The sequence below is a fragment of the Octopus bimaculoides genome, chromosome 26 (genome assembly GCF_046866305.1).
Source record: "Octopus bimaculoides isolate indiv1 chromosome 26, ASM4686630v1, whole genome shotgun sequence".
Classification (NCBI taxonomy): domain Eukaryota; kingdom Metazoa; phylum Mollusca; class Cephalopoda; order Octopoda; family Octopodidae; genus Octopus; species Octopus bimaculoides.
The window spans coordinates 4,255,388-4,274,813 of record NC_142953.1 but is presented as its reverse complement, the minus strand read 5'-3'; the positions used below and the strand labels follow the sequence as shown (position 1 = coordinate 4,274,813).

Below are 19,426 nucleotides of genomic sequence, written 5' to 3'. Positions count from 1 at the left end.
AGATATGCAAGTTTATGCATGAGAACATACATGAAACAGAACATACAGATCTGCACATATACATTCATGCATACAAACAAAAATATCGTTGTTAATGTTGAAATTCCAATGAAGGTGCCTTGGATCTAGGTTAGAAACCAGTTCTTCCTTTATTGGCCTTGAAATAAAACTGAAGAACAACATACATTGTGAGACTTGTGTTTCACTGTTGAAGCCATGAACATGAAAGTAAGTGGGTGCATCCATAAAGTTTTTATAGCAATTAACAAACAACCAGTGACAGAACTGATGCCAAAACAATTGGTTGCTCTACAGTTGATTGCCCGATAGAGTTATACTTAAATATTCATCGTCTGCAAAATCTTGAGGCTTTGCTTTCTTTCTGTTAGCACGTATTCTTTTATTTCTTACTTGTTTCTGTCATTTGACTGCGGTCATGCTGGGGCACTGCCTTAAAAGGTTTTTAGTTGAAGAAATCGATTGCAGGACTGATTCTTTGTAAACCTAGTACTTATTCTATATCGGTCTTTTTTGTTGAACCGTTAAGTGACGGGGATGTAAGCACACCGACACTGGTTGTCAAGCATTGGCCGGAAGACAAACATAAATACAAAGACACGCACATAAATATAATTATCTAAATGGAAAGACTTCCATTTGTACCCCCTCCCCTATAAAATTTTTAAAAACTATTAGACATGGTTGAAAGTTGATTTCCTACCATGTCTTATAATAATCCTTTCCACTTACACACAAGGCCTGAAATTTTGTGGGAGGGGGCCCAGTCGATTAGATCAATCCCAGTATGCAACAGGTACTTACTTTATCGACCCCAAAAGGATGAAAGGCAAAGTCGACCCCGGCAGAATTTGAACTCAGAACATAAGGACAGACGAAATGCCACTAAGCATCTCACCTGGTGTGCTAACGATTCTGCAGCCTGCTGCCTTCCCATGTCTTATAATAATGATGAAAAAGGCCAAAAATCTTTCGGAGATTGTTGCGTGATTATATTTTCATTGTTTAAGTCTGCTGTTCGTGATTATATTTCTTTGTTTTGTATATCTTTTCCCTCTTATCTTTTACTTGTTTCAGTCATTAGACTGTGGCCATCCTGGAGCACCACCATGGAAAATTTATAGCTGAATGTATCGACCCCAGTACGTTTTTTTTTTTTTTTGTAAAGACAAAAAAAAATAATAGCTGGAAAAAAATAACCAATAACTGAAACGATTAAATTATACACCTGTGTCTCAAATGAAATATGTCAGAAATAACAGTGACAATTATTTTTAAAATCTGCCGGCCAAAGGGTAATATGTCAGAAATAACAGTGATGTTTTATGTGACACATTCTACCAGTATACGAATTTTGAAATTGTTTAGTTACAAAAAATTATTTTTTAAATGTGCCGGCCAAAAGGTAAAGATCAAATACTTTATTTAACAAATACAGGAGCGAATCAATACAGTTCTAAAGCAGAGCACGTTTTGATCTTCAAAAAGTGAAAAACAAAACTATTTTCAAAACACCGTATGCTAATTAACCAACTTCTATAACAGGGACTATATACTCAATGAGTACATTATCTTTTTTTAAGAGTTAGGTATCAGTTTTATTGGAATATAACACGTTTGGAAAGGATGTATATGTAATACAAATGGAAAAAATAACAAAGAAACTAAAAAAAAGCACAAGGCCAGCAATTTCGGGGCAAAGTTGACCCCGGTGGAATTTGAACTCAAAACGCAAAGTCGGAAGAAATGCCGCTAAACATTTTTCCGGCGCGGAAATGATTCTGCCAATTCGCCGCTTTACGGATACAATATATTGCACGATACTACATAGTATTCCTGGATGTCTGGAAACCGGAAAAGAGGTCCCGTACTGTACTTCAAATGGTTAGAAGAAATTTAAACAAGTTTCATTCATAAATTTCTCTGCCGAAATGTGATTTCTATATGGCATGATTCGAAAGTACGGCTTATGAATATCAATGGAGCTAGCTTTCATGGCGGATGTGACGTCACAGTGTACTGAAGTCTGTTAGAAGTGAATCGCTGTCGTCCACTCCATTATTGACCCTCACCATTGCATACATAACAACAACATACATCAATAATACTAGGTAGGTGATACGATATTCTATTTGAACTACTGAACAACAGGTAAGGTTACTGAATTTGTACATAACGACCTCTGGCAAAAATGAAGACTCACCTAGACACTAAAAGCTGGGTGGCCCTCAATGTCTACAAAACTTCTAAACTATGGCATTGTGTTTATTGTTGATAAGGTATATCTTAAAACAATAATTCAGTCGGGTTAATGAGCCTTAGTAATTATAGGATTCTTTATTAGCTTAAAAAACATATTATTTACGCTACCTATGTGGATTCCGAATATATACAAAAATTTCGGTAATTTTTCAGATTAACATCCGCACGATCTTCACTAGGGTTTTAGGTTCGGGGTTACGGTTAGGGACGAATTCCCTAACCCTAACCCCCAACACTCTAGTGAAGATCGTGCGGATGTTAATCTGAAAAATTACCAAAATTTCTACGACGTGTTGTTTAATGTCTATAAAAGACACCATAAAATAGTAATTACCTCAGTTTAATTAAATCATGGTTGTAATTTGGGTGAATGTAGCATGTCGTTTGTTTGTGGTCCCTGTTAAACCATCCAACCCATACCAGCATGGAAGGTGGACGTTAAACGATGATGATAATGATGGTGAATTCAGTATTGTTTATTAAAACGACTATATGGAAAAATAATTAACTTTATAATTGCTAATTAGATGCTGTTTATACTTTGTACCTGGGGTTAAACAACGCCAAAGGTCAAGCTGGTCTTTAAAATTCTGATTCTTTTACTAGTTCCAGTCGTTTGACTGAGGCCATGCTGGAGCACCACCTTGGAGGCTTAGTGCTTAGTGCTTATTCTATCGGTCTATTTTGCTGGACCACTAAATTACGGGTACATAAACACACACACACATATAGCCAGAGGGGAAGCAGATAAGGAAAGATTTGCCAATGTTCTGCGCCGTGAGGACCAAAGACTCGAGGTATTTCGTGTTGCAAGACAGTGTAGGAGAGAGAATAGTGATGTTGTAGGAGAGAAATGTGTTCGCATGGATGATGGTACGCTTGCATTAAATGAGGATGCAAAGAAAGAGGTCTGGAGATGCCACTACGATAGATTGCTTAATAAAGAGAATGAATGGGAGAAAGAGAGCCTGCCGTATGTCGACCCAATAGAGGGACCAGCTATCCGAGTCGATAGTACCAGGGTAGATAAAGCAATTAAGAGTATGAAGACCGGGAAAGCCCCCGGCCCATCAGGAATCACTGCAGAGATGCTCAAAATATCTGGCAGTGTTGGCTATAGCCTAGTCACCCGTATTACGAACCAGGTGATACACGAAGGAGTCATACCCAATGACTGGTGTAGCAGCATCATAGTCAACTGCTACAAAGGTAAAGGTGATGCTTTAGATACAAATAATTACAGAGGCATCAAGCTGTTAGATCAGGTTATGAAAGTTACAGAGAGGGTCATAGCCCAACTAATTAGGGAGCGAATCAATTTAGATGAGATGCAGTTTGGGTTTGTGCCAGGTAAAAGCACTACTGATGCCTTATTTCTAGTGAGACAGTTGCAGGAGAAATACCTAGCTAAGGATAAACCTCTGTACCTGGCTTTCGTTGACATGGAGAAAGCCTTTGACAGGGTCCCCCGATCCCTTATCTGGTGGTCAATGAGGAAACTTGGGATAGAAGAATGGTTAGTGAGAGCTGTGCGAGCCATGTACAGAGATGCTGCCAGTAAGGTGAGGGTTGGAAATGAGTACAGCAATGAATTCCGGGTAGAGGTAGGGGTCCACCAAGGTTCCGTCCTCAGCCCCCTCTTATTTATCATAGTCCTCCAGGCAATCACAGAGGAGTTCAAGACAGGTTGCCCCTGGAAGCTCCTCTATGCTGATGACCTTGCCCTAATTGCGGAGTCACTATCAGAACTAGAGGAGAAGTTTCAGGTGTGGAAGCAAGGTCTAGAATTGAAGGGCCTTAGAGTCAACCTAGCTAAAACCCAAATCCTAATAAGTAGGAAGGTAGATAAAACACAAACCCCTTCAGGTAGATGGCCCTGCTCAGTATGTAGAAAAGGAGTAGGTAGTAACTCTATAAGATGTACCCGGTGCAAGCTATGGACACATAAGAGGTGCAGCAACATCAAAGGCAGGTTAACTAGCAAGTTAGTTTTTGTTTGTGGCAGATGTTCAGGTGCAATAAAGACTGTAAACAAACAGGAAACAACTTCTATCTCATTCCATGGTGAAAAACTAGAGGTAGTCGATAGCTTCCGCTATCTGAGCGACCAAGTTAATAGTGGGGGTGGGTGCGCTGAAAGTGTAGCTGCTAGAATAAGAATAGCCTGGGCAAAGTTTAGAGAGCTCTTACCCCTGCTGGCGACAAAGGGACTCTCACTCTGAGTAAAAGGCAGACTGTATGACGCATGCGTACGAACAACCATGCTACATGGCAGTGAAACATGGGCTGTAACTGCTGAGGACATACGTAAGCTCGCAAGGAATGAAGCCAGTATGCTCCGTTGGATGTGTAATGTCAATGTGAATACCCGTCAGAGTGTAAGTATCTTGAGAGAAAAGCTGAACATTAGAAGCATCAGTTGTGGCGTGCAAGAGAGACGATTGCGCTGGTATGGACATGTGGTGAGAATGGATGAGGATAGCTGCGTGAAAAAGTGCCACACCCTAACAGTTGAGGGAACCCGTGGAAGAGGTAGGCCCAGGAAGACCTGGGCTGAGGTGGTGAGGCAAGACCTTCGTACATTGGGCCTCACCGAGGCGATGACTACTGACCGAGACCTTTGGAAATGTGCTGTGCGTGAGAAGACCCGGCAAGCCAAGTAAGATCGTTGCCAGTGCCCCTGGACTGGTTCTTGTGCGGTTGACACATGAGATGCACCATTTTGAGCGTGGCCGTTGCCAGTACCGCCTGACTGGCTCCCGTAGGATTTTTGAGCGAGATCGTTGCCAGTGCCCCTGGACTGGCTTGTGCGGGTGGCACATAAAAGACACCATTTCGAGCGTGGCCGTTTTCGTGCGGGTGACACGTAAAAGCACCCACTACACTCTCTGAGTGGTTGGCGTTAGGAAGGGCATCCAGCTGTAGAAACTCTGCCAAATCAGACTGGAGCCTGGTGTTGCCATCCGGTTTCACCAGTCCTCAGTCAAATCGTCCAACCCATGCTAGCATGGAAAGCGGACGTTAAACGATGATGATGATGATGACAGGCTTCTTTCAGTTTACTTCTACTAAATCTACTCACAAGGCTTTGGTCAGCTTGAAGGCTATAGTCGAAGGCACCTGCCCAAGGTGCCACGCAGTGGGACTGAACCCCAAATCATGTGGTTGGGAAGCAAGCATCTTACCACACAACCATTGTAAACTTAACAATGTTAACATCCCATTATATCTATTTCCAGGTAAGATGGAATCAAAAGAGACCGTTGCCCAGGTCCCCAGCCGAAAGCTCACACTTGAAGATGATATGGAGTCCCAATCATCAGCTAAAGAAGAAGAAGATGATGACGAACAGTCAAAGGAAGTTGTCATTGTTGACCCAACTGCTTTGGTAAGTTTATTCCTTGTTTCTTTGATTGCCACTGCTGTTGTCTGTTGCTGATATTGTATTCTCAAGTTCAACTTCACTTTTTCTTCACAACTTTATGACATTTTAGATTCACAATGAAAATAGAACCTTTAACTTTTTTGATTCTAACCTGTTAAAGATAGCCCCTAGCTCTGACAGAAACTCATGGTTTTAATCCTTTAGGGTAGGGGTCGGGGAACTTTTTTAACCAATTACCCCAAGTTTCATCAGATTTGATTGGAAATATGCCAATTGCTATTGTGTTTGGTCACAAGAGAACAGCTTCTCAATTACAATGGATACGTGTTCATAACACATTAGATTTATTAGTAGAAGGGATTCTGGGACAGCCAGTATTTTGACATTATTGTGTCTCATTAGCCAGTCACACCCCTGGACTATTGAATCTAGCAAGAGCCAAGGGTCTTGTTTGTAATTTCAGTGAACAGTTTGTTTGCTGATCTGTGCTGATATCTGCCAATTATAATTTTCCTTCAAAATTCCTTGTTACTTTATATTCCAAACACCAGCTTCATAATGACTTTTTTTTTTCATTAAATCCTTCACTATTTTGCTAATTAATTGGAATAAAGGCAGTATATTTCAACTGAAATTTAGTAACCAAAGGGTTAAAATTTGTTGTTGTGTCACCATCATCATCATCATCATCATCCTCAGTAATTATTAAAGTTTATTGAAGTGATTATGTGTAATAATTAATTTTGATGAAATTAACTTTATAATTACAGAACAGCTGTTTATTCAGGTAATTAAAAAGTAATAAAATTACTTTTATAATTACAATTCAACATTGTTTATTAACATACAATTAAATGTAAAATAATTTGCTTTCTAATTACTAATTAGATGTTATTTTTCTTTCATTGTTTACCTCAGGATGTTGACTTAAGTCATTGCAAGATTGGTAAGATCGAACAGATGGAGAGACTCACCAATGTTACGGTAAATATAATCAGCTGTTGTTTCTTTTGGAATTCTCAGGTCTGTAGAGTCGGAGTCAGAAGCAATTATTGAGTTACTAAGTTGGAGTCAGTAAATTGTAATGTATCCATCCATTTATGTTCTCCACCTGCTTTTCATGGGAGAACTGTTGGGGCAGAGTCCTCAGAGAATCTCCTCCATAGAATCCTATTAGAGGTGGCCATCATTACACTTTCTGGCTGGATTCCCAAGTATGGTCAATGAGACTATTCACATTATTTAACCATCTCGTTCATGGTCTACCCTTAGATCACCTGCTGGTTGGCTCAACTCGAAGGGGCTGTTTCACAATTCTTTCATGTGGCATTCTTTTATATATATATATTTCCTGCAGGAATCCTAAACATGAGACTCTTTTACTTGTTTCAGTCTTTTGACTGTGGCCATGCTGGAGCACCGCCTTTAGTCGAGCAAATCGACCCCAGGACTTATTCTTTGGAAGCCTAGTACTTATTCTATCGGTCTCTTTTGCCGAACCGCTAAGTTACGGGGACATAAACACACCAGCATCGGTTGTCAAGCGATGTTGGGGGGACAAACACAGACATACAAACACATACACACATAGATATATATATATATACGACAGGCTTCTTTCAGTTTCCGTCTACCAAATCCACTCACAAGGCTTTGGTCGGCCCGAGGCTATAGTAGAAGACACTTGCCCAAGATGCCATGAAGTGGGACTGAACCCGGGACTATGTGGTTGGTAAGCAAGCTACTTACCACACAGCCACTCCTACGCCTATGGATATTATCCAACCATCTCATTCCTGATCTACTCTTTGGACTCCTGCTGTTTGGCTCATCCATCTTGTGATTCTTTCCTGCCACATTCTAATCCCATGTCCATAGTACCACAAATGTGACTTCTCATTGCAGAGAAGTAGTAGTTTGACCTGGAAAGACTCCCAGGTCTCCAAGCTACACATCATCATCATCATCATCATCATCATCGTTGTTGTTGTTTAACATCCGCTTTCCATACCAGTCATGGGGCACTGGCATTGTATCACCAATCCACAATTTATATGCATATGGTGTAAAAACTATGTATTGGTATGCACCCACGATGCATGCGTTAGAATAAATTCAAATATGAAATGGAAGTTGTGCTAGTGTAATAAACATTATTGACCACACATACTTGATATATATGCTAGTAGGTTACGATTTGGTGTGGTGGGGTTGACTGCATCGGAGTGCCAGGTTTTAAAACACCTGAAAGTCATTGACATGGGAGGCAACTCACCCCAAATCCTATTCAGGAACGATGGACATTGATGTTTAACCATTTTTGTGGCTTATCAACATCACGTGCCTGAACCAAATAGGGGGTCGGTTCATTTTAATCTTCATTCTGAAAGGATTCCACTGAATGGTCGTATGTTGATTCTCTTTAGAATGTCTCCATCAGTTATGTGATCTTGCCAGTATATTCTTGGAATCTTTCTTAAGCGTCTTCGGTGGAACACATCTTGCTGCCTGTTTATTTCACCTCACTTGATCTTTAATTATTTTTCTCTGTCTTTTTTAGAGTTTGTGTCTACGACAGAATTTGATCAAGTGTATTGAAGGTTTATCGACTTTGGTCCATTTAAATCTGTTGGATCTGTATGACAACCAAATAACAAAAATAGAAAATTTAACAGAGCTGACTAATTTAACGTAAGTTATTCTTATTTTCTAAGTGATGTCGTTGGTGTTGTATGGTTGGAGGTGATAGAGTCCCAGCAATGATTGAAGAATCTGTATGGTGCCTGTGTGTGCCAGTAATATCAGATATATACATACGAGGTGGTATCGAAAAGTTCCTGGACTAGTTTTGTAGCATGCCAACAGATGGCAGCAGGCGGTTGCGTGCACAATGAGAGCTAGCAGTGACTTTCATGAGGCAATGTGCTTAGGTGACATCTCTGTGTTTATTTTGCAAGTTGTGAAGTTGGTGTTTTCGTGATCACATGCATGCTGCTGCAGTCTGCGATTTTTGTCATGGACAGAAAGATGGAACAAAGAGACAACATGAAATTTTGCGTTAAACTTGGGAAGTCTGCTGCAGAGATATCAAGCATGCTGGCCAGACCCTTGTGAGTGGATTTGTAGACAGAAGCCTGTCCGAGATATAAGACAGTCTGCATGTGTGTTTGTGTTGATGTTTGTTCCCCACCGCTGTTGGACAACTAGTGTTGATGCGTTAAGGTCCCTGTAACTTAGTGTTCCAGGAAAAGAGATCAATAGAATAAGTACTAGGCTTAAAATTAAAAAGAAAATAAATATTGGAGTCAATTCATTCAACTAAAATTCTTCAAGGTAGTGCCCCATCATGGCCGTAGTCTAATGACGGAAACAAGTAAAAGATAAAATGATCAAATACACATAATATCCTTTTTACATCACTTTCTATGCTTACACAGGTTAGGCAGATCTTATCCATTGAAGCTTCTTGCCTTGTACTATCTTATTAATCTTCATTAAACTGTAATAATAATGAAAAGATTTTTTTAAAAACCCAAAGAGACATTAACTTGGCTAATTTGATTGATGCTGTATTTGTTTCTTCCTCTTTTTCCAGTCAACTAGATTTCTCTTTTAACCGGATCAAGAAAATAGAAAATATGTCTCATTTGACTAATTTGACCAAGTTATATTTAGTGAATAACAAAATAACCAACATCGAGAACCTTGAAACACTCATTAACCTGGATATGCTGGAATTAGGTTCCAATAAGATTCGGGTATGTCAGTACAGTTGCATTTGTCTCTTTACATCTCTCTCTCTCTCTCTCTCTCTCTCTCCCCCCCCACACACATATCACCATTACTTAGACTCAGAATTTTTAGATCCTTACTCAGGACATGTTAGCTGTAATGTATCAGTAAAAATATTAGATCTTGCTGCTGTGTCTAGCAAGCCTGGTTTTAACAACGTATTTGTTGTCTCCCTTTACACATATGCTTTAGCTTATAGCAGATCACCCGATGACATTGTATAAACTGGCACTCCGTTGGTTACAACAACGGGGATTCCTGTTGATCCGATCGACAGAACAGCCTGCTCATGAAATTAATGTGCAAGTGGCTGAGTACTATGTCTTTCTGGGTCTACTCCTTCCACAGGTTCCCTCCACAGTTACAGATCGGTACTTCTTTATGTAACTGTCCTCGTCCATACGAAAAAGAAAAAAAATGCTCTCAGTACACTCTATGAAGTAGTTAGCATTAGGAAGGGCTGCCAAAACAGATATTGGAGTTTGGTGCAGTCTTCGGGGACACCAGCCCCTGTCAAACCGTCCAACCCATGCCAGCATGGAAAACAGATGCTAAATGACAAAAACGATAATGATATGTAGAAACGCTAACTTTTTCCTTGAAGTCTCACATAAGGGCTTTAATGGTTCCTCAGGTTTGCCACCTTTGACCTGGAACAAAATGGGTTTTCTCTTTAAAAAAAAAAAAGAAAACCCTGTTGTTTTAACCTTTTAACATTTAAGCCTTCTATATCCAACCCAAATTCAACACAATACAAATAAATAAGCATAATATTTGATAGAGTAACCTGAATGCTAAAGAATATTAAGTTTAAGAAATTCAAAGACGATTTCAATACAGCACTGAAAGAGATAGAGAAATATGATTGTTCATGTGCAACACCATTGGAAGAACTTGTTCAAATTTACCCTGAAATCATCAGAGAAGCAGCTAGAATGGTGACAGCTATTCCTCCTACTCAAGTTAATGTTAAAAGGCTTTTCTCTGCTCTAAAACTTATCGAGTCAGATCTCAGAGCTTCAATGAAGGAAGGAGTTGTTGATGCTATTTTATTTCTTAGGACTTACAATTAAATTTATGATTTCTCTGAATTGTACAGTTTTATGGCAAAGGATTTAATGATTTTTTTAATGCTTAATATAAACTTACTTTTATTTCTATTTTATTTATGCTTATGCTAAAGGAATTATAAAAGATTTATAATAGCTTTTGTTAAAAACAAGCATTGGCTTTTTCTTTTGAATAAAATAACATAAAAAATTCAGTCTTAAAAAACTATCCTGATTATTCCCTTGGTAGTGATGAAATGCCATTTTGGTTCATGACTGAATGGAATAGTGATTGACCATTTCCTAACCACCCCCAGGCAGACAGGGCAGTAATTATATTTTGCTCTATTTTCTATGTGATTTAACACTCACAGGGGCTCCCGAGTTTAAGAATAAGTATATTCTCTACTATAATTAATTGATAGGAGTTGAAGTCAATATTAACCTTCTAATTTTCAGGAGTCGGAGTCAAAGGTTTCCGTTACTGACTCCACAGTACTGGTTACAAGATAATGCATGATTCATTCAAAACAAAGTAAGCATTATATTTCACAGAGTAATCTGAATGCAAAAAGATTAAATCTGATAAAAAGCTGAAAGTTTCCATATTTTACTTATTTATTCATTCATTTTTTTCCCCTTCTCCTACAGGTCATTGAGAATTTAAACACCCATATCAATCTGACTGGCTTATACCTGGGCAAGAATAAAATTACTCAGATTTCTGGTTTAGATAACCTTGTCAACGTGACATGTCTCAGTCTACAGGTATGTGGCTTGATTTCTTCTTAACTAACAACTCACGCAGTCTACACTTCAGATTACAAGTGTGTTACTTTCATTTCTGTGTGCTTGTTTTTTTCCTTTCTCTTTACTAGCTTTCTATCTCTTACATGTCCCCAGGCTAGGATTAACCTCTGTACAGTATAAACATGTAATTAGGGTGCCTCAGTTTTTGTTGTTATTTTTTTGCTTTTTTATACTAGTACTAAATTTTCCATGTGTGTGTGTGTCCTTGTTTGTCCTCCCATCACTGCTTGACAACCAGTGTTGGTGTGTTTAAGACCCCATAACTTAACAGTTCAGCAAAAGCGACCAATAGAATAAGTACTAGGTGTAAATAAAATAAGTCCTTGGGTCCATTCGTTCAACTAAAAAACCCTTCAAGTCAGTGCTCCATCATGGCCACAGTCAAATTACTGAAATAAGAAGATAAAAGATAGTATTTGGGCCAGGTATGACTAGTTTAAATGCTGAAGAGTTAAAGTTTGTTTTGATCTCTTCCATCCTAGACTCTGTCTTCTACTAATCCCTGCTGCTGTGTTATAATCCTCATTTTTCTCCCTTTACAGGACAACCGCTTGACTAAAATCGAAGGTCTGGATGCCTTGGTGAACTTAGATGAACTCTACCTGAGTGACAACGGCATTGAAAAGATTGAAGGGTTGTCAAATAATGTAAGTATCTTCTTTGACTTTTTTTTTTTTTATTTGTGGTCACTTTGCTCTTCTGATCTCTCAGTTTGTGGTTTTCCTAATGTCATTATCTGTCGATTAGATCAACTGGAACCCACGTTGTTGTCATAACGGATGGAGACCATTTGTGGATTATGGTATGGTTTTCCATCACACAGTTCATCATCATCATCATCATCATCGTTTAACGTCCGCTTTCCATGCTAGCATGGGTTGGACGATTTGACTGAGGACTGGTGAAACCGGATGGCAACACCAGGCTCCAATCTAAATTTGGCAGAGTTTCTACAGCTGGATGCCCTTCCTAACGCCAACCACTCATGAGGTCGAATATATTGTAAGCCTTTTGTTGTCTACTTGGGCATAGAGGAGGAAGGGTTTCATCAAAGACCATTCTCAAGCATTGCTTGAAGAGTGGGGAGTCGTTCTCAGATCAGAAACCCAACTTGAGCACTTATAATAACATGTACTTCAGTAATGGGGTGCCAAAGGGCATGTCATCATCATCAGTTAATGTTCACTTTTCCATGCTTGCATGAGTCAGGTGGGTTTTGTTTGAGGCACATTTTCTACAACTGGATACTCTTCCTGTTGCCAAGCAAGATAATATTTTCCCCATGGCCAGATACGTTTTTCCACGGAAGATTGAAAATGGATGACACTGTTTCCAATGAAAGTGACATGCATTTACAACTATCACATGATGTCAAAGACAAGACAAGACACAAACACCCACACACATGTTTGTATACATCATCATCATCATCGTTTAACGTCCGCTTTCCATGCTAGCATGGGTTGGACGATTTGACTGAGGACTGGTGAAACCGGATGGCAACACCAGGCTCCAATCTAATTTGGCAGAGTTTAGAGATATATATATATATATATATATATATATATCCACACATGCACACACACACATATGCATTAAGTAGAGAAGCGATGACGAGTGACGATTCAGTAAATAATAATAACTGTAAGCTTAAAGCTTATAAGTCATCACCATGTATTGGCTAAGAGGTGTGGGTTCAATTCTCATGCATATTAAAACCCACTTTTTCCCCCCTCTCTGGTGAATTGCACTATCACTGTTAACTGTAGAAAGTGGGATCACAAGGTTTTCTGTGATTTTACACTAAGTCCACCTTCAAATTGACCCAGAATATGGCCCTTTTGAAATTCGGACAAGTCCAAATTCTTTTGTACATGGCACGATTAAACAGTCACATGTAAAACCTGAGATAGAAAAAGGTCAATTAATAGAAAAAAATATAAACCTTTTCAAGTTAAAATAGACATAAAACGACATTTTATGGAGTGTCTATCTACTACTGTCATGTGTGTGTGTGTGTATATATATATATATATATATATATATATATATATATGTGTGTGTGTGTATATATATATATATATATATATATGTGTGTGTGTGTGTGTGTATATATATATATATATGTGTGTGTGTGTGTGTGTGTATATATATATATGTGTGTGTGTATATATATATATATATATATATTACACTCTCTGAGTGGTTGGCGTGAGGAAGGGCATCCAGCTGTAGAAACCTGCCAAATTTAGATTGGAGCCTGGTGTTGCCATCCAGTTTCACCAGTCATCAGTCAAATCGTCCAACCCATGCTAGCATGGAAAGCGGACGTTAAACGATGATGATGATGATGATATACGTCGTAGTAAACAATGACAAAATAAACATTTTGTTCGTTTGTAGTCATGGTTTAATATTTTAAAATAAATTATGTGTAATGCGTTGTATGTGTTGGGTGTGTATAGGATCTGTGTGTATTTATCCAATCATTGCAAAGGACACACCTATGAAAACAAGGCATTGTCATTCAGTGAGACTCAATAGTCAACAGCTGACACACCCTCGTTGTCCTTGTGGCATTGATACAAAAGGAATTGCATCATGAAATCAATGACTTGCATGCGGATCTGTGAAACCAATTACGATGTGTATTTGTATACATATACAAGGGTGTGAGTGTATATGTATATATATGTGTGTGTAGGTGGAGGCGAAATGGCCAGTGGTTAGGGCAGCGGGCTCATGGTCATAGGATCGCAGTTTCGATTCCCAGACCGGGTGTTGTGAGTGTTTATTGAGCGAAAAACACCTAAAGCTCCACGAGGCTCCGGCAGGGGATGGTGGCGAACCCTGTTGTACCCTTTCACCACAACTTTCTCTCACTCTTACTTCCTGTTTCTGTTGTACCTGTAATTCAAAGGGTCAGCCTTGTCACACTCTGTATCACACTGAATCTCCCTGAGAACTACATTAAGGGTACACATGTCTGTGGAGTGCTCAGCCACTTGCATGTTAATTTCACGAGCAGGCTGTTCCGTTGATCAGATCAACTGGAACCCTCGACGTTGTAACCAACGGAATGCCAACCACCAATGTGTGTGTTATATTCTTTTACTTGTTTGTCGTTTGACTGCGGCCGTGCTGGAGCACCGCCTTTAGTCGAACAAATCAACCCCAGGACTTATTCTTTGTAAGCTTAGTACTTATTCTATCGGTCTCTTTTGCTGAACCACTAGGTTACAAGGACATAAGCATACCAAGATTGGTTGTCAAATGATGTCGGGAGCACAAACATATTTCGATTAGAGGTTTGTTAACCTCATGAAGAGATGCTTTCATCAAAGGAAATACTGGTTCAGTACCTAATATTTTGGGGGAATTAATTTCTTTAAAATAATGGGTGTATTTTACGTGTCACCTGCACAGGAGCTAGTCCAACGGTACTGGCAAAGATCTCGCTCGAATGTCTTTTCACGTGCCAGGAAGGCGACGTTTTATGGATTTATTATAGCGGACTGATAGATAGATAGATAGATATGTGTGTATATATATATTAATATATATCTATGTATATAAATATGTGGGTGTGCACACACAACATGTATATAATATAATCATTCAAGGTGTGTCTTATACAGAAAGTATTTGTGGAATAGAAAAATTAAACACCAACTCCCTTTATCTACGGTTCAGCGATTGATTAGGTTTTGAACAAATATGTAATTTGAAGTAATCGGAAATCTGTTCAAAATCATGCGTGTGTCCATACATGTTACTTGTGTACTGAGTGCCCTATTTTTGTCTATGTAATAGACTTGTACTTATATATAATAGTGGGTGTGTACACACACACATGAATAGAGAGAGAGAGAGAGAGAGAATATATATTTGCACTTATACACCTTTGCGGATGTGTGTATCTTTTTATCTTTCACTTGTTTGTCAACAGATTGTGGCCATGCTGAGGCACTGCCATGAGGAATTTTAGGTGAACCAATGGGCTCCAGTACTTTCTGGGTTTAAAAAATTTTTTTTTTTTTATCTATCACTTTTGCTGAACTGCCATGCTATGGGGACGTAACCACACCAACACTGACTGTCAAGCAGTGGTGGCAGACAAACACAAAGACACACACCCACAAATGTTAATACGCACACACACACACGTGTACATGTGTGCACATATGCAATGGCTTTCTTTCAGTTTCCATCTACAAGATCCACTCAAAAGGCTTTGGTCACCCTATCCTTTAGCAGAATATAACTTTGTAAAGTGCCATGCCGTAGGACTGAACCTGGAACCATAAGGTTGGGGAGCAAACTTCTTACCACACAGCCATGCTTCTTTCAGTTTCCGTCTACCAAATCCACTTTCAAGGCTTTGGTTGGCCCAAGGCTATAGTAGAAGACGCTTGCCCAAGGTGCCACACAGTGGGACTAAACCTGGAACGATGTAGTTGGGAAGCAAGCTTCTTACCACTCGGCCACTCCTTGTATATATATATATATATAAACTCACACACACAAACACATATTTCCTGACAGGGAGCTGAAACTTCTGGCAGTTAACTATGCTTGAAAAGACACATCAAAGCTAAGTAAAAGCATCTTTGTTCTTGCATACAGGCTCGTCCCCTGCAAGCCTCTCCAGCTGACCATCCCTAATCTTGTGGGTTTATAGGTATTGGTGCTGTGTAAAAGCACCCAGTACACTCTGTAAAGCAGTTGGCATTAGGAAGAGCATCCATCTGTAGAAATCGTGCCAAAACAGACATGGACCCTGGGCAGCTCTTCATCTGGTCGGCTCCTGTCAAACCATCCAACCCAGCACGGAAAATGGATCTTAAATGATGATGATGATGATGGTACCTTATTTTCAGGCATAGAGGTGGAATTTGTCACACCAAAATTTGGCTTATAAACCAAGACAACTTTAGAAGACCAAAAATTCCACGTGAAATATCAACAGGGTTTGGAATGATAGTGATGCTGTTTGAATGTTTACGCTATGTACCGTGTCAGCTTATGTACCAGAAAATACAGAACATTTATGCATGCATACATATAGACACACACACGCACACACGTGTGTGTGTGTGTGTGTATAATGTTTTAGCTTTCTGTTTAGACTCAGTTCAAAGATCAGAATACTGATACAAGAAAAAGTATGGGTACGTTTTAATTCATGTATTTCTAATGTACATATACTTACATATATATGTATGTGTGTATATATATATATATATATATGTATGTGTATATATATATATATGTGTGTGTATTCAGTTTTGTTTTTGTTTCTGTTCAGATCCAGTTAACAGTCCTTGATCTTGCCTGTAACAAAATACAGAGAATAGAAAATGTCAGCCATTTAGTCAATCTTGGTGATTTTTGGGTGAGTATATATATGTATACATATATATATATCTATATTTGTGTGCATGTGTTAGTGTTTATATATAAATGTGTGTGTGTGTGTGCACGTATTAAGGGTTGAAAGATGGGGTATTTCAACCCTATTCCTAATTTCCTCAGGGGCCATCATATCACAGAGCGAGATACTATCCCCTAGCAATTGTATAACTAAGGAGATAACATCAGTTGCACTTCTCCCCTGTGCAAAGCTCAACTGCATTCCCTCTTGTCTAATTCTCTTCTCAATTAACTGAGCCATATAACTCTTTCCATAACTTTCATGACCTGGTCCAGTAATTTGATGCCTCTGTAATTACTTCTACCTAAAGCATCTTCTTTACTCTTGTAGCAGCTGACTATATTCTTGCTATGTTTATCATTGGGATTGATACCTTCCTAAATAACCTAATTACCTTCCTCGTGACTGGATCATATCCTACTCCTCCAGATATTTTATGCATCAGAATGTTTATTTTTATGTTCACTTGTAATAAAAACAATTTTACATTAATCTGATGGGTTACTCTATACTTATGTAGAGTACAGATTTATTATTCTTGTACAAGACTGTTGTCGACAGTGACTTGGGAGTTTCAGGCAGCTAAGCCATCATCCACTAGCTGAAACTTCAAAGTCACTGCCAATAATATTCTTGTATAAGAATAATAAATATATAGATATGTATAGACAAAGAAATAGATAGGTAGGTAGGTAGGTAGGTAGGTAGGTAGGTAGGTATGTGTGTGTGTGTGTGTGTGTGCTTGCCTGCCTGCCAACCACCTGCCTCCTTGCTTGCTTTACACAAGAGGCTACTTTCAGTTTTCAATCTTCCAGATCCACTCACAGTTTTTGATTGGCCTGGGGCTTGAGTAATAGACACCTGCCCTAGGTGCTGTACAGTGATACTGAACCCAAGACCACACAGCCATGCCTGGGTTTATCTTTTTTTTTTTTTTTCTGTAGTTTAACAACAACCAGCTTTCTAACTGGGACGACCTGAAGGAGTTGGCCTGCTTAGCAGAACTTCGGACCGTCTACCTCGAGCACAACACAATTTGGTATGAACCTAAAGAGAAGAACTGCCAAGATCCAGCCTATCGACGGAAAGTCAAATTAATGTTGCCACAAGTAACACAAATTGATGCCACATATTGTCGTTAGAGGGAGCCACTTATTTCCCTCCCTTGATTTAAACTTCCTGTTACTTACTAGTTTTTTTTTTTGTTCCTTTGTTTGGGTATTTTTCTTCTTGTCTTCACTTTTAATCTTTACATATGTACAAAGTTCCAACATTTTTTTTTTTCTATTGTGTATGTGTCTGTGTCAGTTTAGTAACTCTTATTACCTCTTCTGTGACCATGGTGTCATGCTGGTAATGAGATTTTTCGACACAGCAGCATTCTTCAGTAGACTTGGTTGAAGAAGCTTCAGATAAGGTGCTAGTTTGTAGCTTCCTGAACCAAATCCATTCTGTATTGCTGAAGGCCACTGCATCCCAAATACATGGATTCCAATGTAAAACCATTCCACTTTAGCAACAGCTGCACATGTCGACATTCTCTACTAGACTCCATGTGTGTGTGTTTATATGAAAAATAGGTGTATTCAATCAAGCTATTCTATGTTTAGGTATCTATTTATCTGTGTGTGTGTGTGTATACACACACACACGTCTATAAATCTATATATATATATAGAGAGAGAGAGAGAGAGAGAGAGTCAGAGCATATATTTGTGAGTGTGTATGCATGTGTGTATATATATATATATGTGTGTGTGTATACACAAACACACATACACATATATAAATGAATTTCATTTGATTTCATTAATTTGCAACAATTGTTAACTCAATGAGATGAGACTTGCTCACTCCATTTTCCTTGGTTATTATTATTATCATATATTTCCTGTGGGTAACAAGTCCAAAAGGATCTGTGTTCAACTGCTTAGAGTTGAGTATTTAATGATAAATCTGAGTGATTAAAATATTTACTCCATAATCATTAACCTGACAAATGCTGGAGCTTTGTAACTTGATTGGCACATGCCCCTGCTGTCTTGGGGTCTCTTGTGACAATTACCATCCCACTGCTGTTAATATATACAGGGATGGCTGTAAGTTGCTTTATCCATTTCTAATAATAATAATAATAATAATGATAATAATAATAATAAAGGAATGGGTAAAGTGACTTATGGCCATCCCTGTATTTAGTATATATGTTATGTATAAAAATATAAACATATATGTGCTGTATATATATTTAATATATATAATATATATTTTATGCATTTAATATATATTTTATATATCTAAGGTAGATATCTATATATATATATTATATTGTATTTATATTGTTATTTATGGATGGATGCATATTTATGTCATTTCTATTAGAAATTTCTTAAAGCCTTCTTTCTCAGAATTCAAGTTGGAATGCTTTCATTTTTGAGTCAAGGAAATTTCGAAAAAATTTATGAATGTATGAGTCAGTTTGTGCAAACAAATATGTATTTATTTGCTTTAATGTGACATATAAATGTGTTTTAAGTGTAGGTTTGACTGTATGAGTAACCCTTTTATTACTGCATTTCTGTTGAAGTACACTGTCTTCTTTTCAGTTTAATAATAATGATGTATTTACTAAAATATCTTTGTCATTATTATTAAGATGATGTTTAGAACATAAAT

At 38.4% G+C, this 19,426-nt stretch overlaps 1 protein-coding gene across 1 annotated transcript; it reads left to right on the top strand.

Moving 5' to 3' along the window:
* Positions 1-1,992: 1,992 nt before the first annotated feature.
* Positions 1,993-17,942, top strand: LOC106881581 (uncharacterized). The gene is made up of 9 exons (XM_014932035.3): positions 1,993-2,129; positions 5,520-5,668; positions 6,584-6,649; positions 8,226-8,356; positions 9,261-9,423; positions 11,158-11,274; positions 11,859-11,963; positions 16,625-16,711; positions 17,695-17,942. Exons 2-9 carry the CDS (start codon positions 5,525-5,527, stop codon positions 17,890-17,892), a joined length of 1,011 nt encoding a protein of 336 aa, XP_014787521.1. The 5' UTR covers positions 1,993-2,129; positions 5,520-5,524; the 3' UTR covers positions 17,893-17,942.
* Positions 17,943-19,426: the final 1,484 nt, after the last annotated feature.

Excerpts from the sequence above, each read along its gene's own strand:
- LOC106881581 (XM_014932035.3), top strand. The coding sequence starts at position 5,525 with ATGGAATCAAAAGAGACCGTTGCCCAGGTCCCCAGCCGAAAGCTCACA. Across the intron at positions 5,669-6,583 it reads TTGTTGACCCAACTGCTTTG|GATGTTGACTTAAGTCATTG; the intron begins GTAAGTTTATTC and ends TGTTTACCTCAG. Across the intron at positions 11,964-16,624 it reads TTGAAGGGTTGTCAAATAAT|ATCCAGTTAACAGTCCTTGA; the intron begins GTAAGTATCTTC and ends GTTTCTGTTCAG.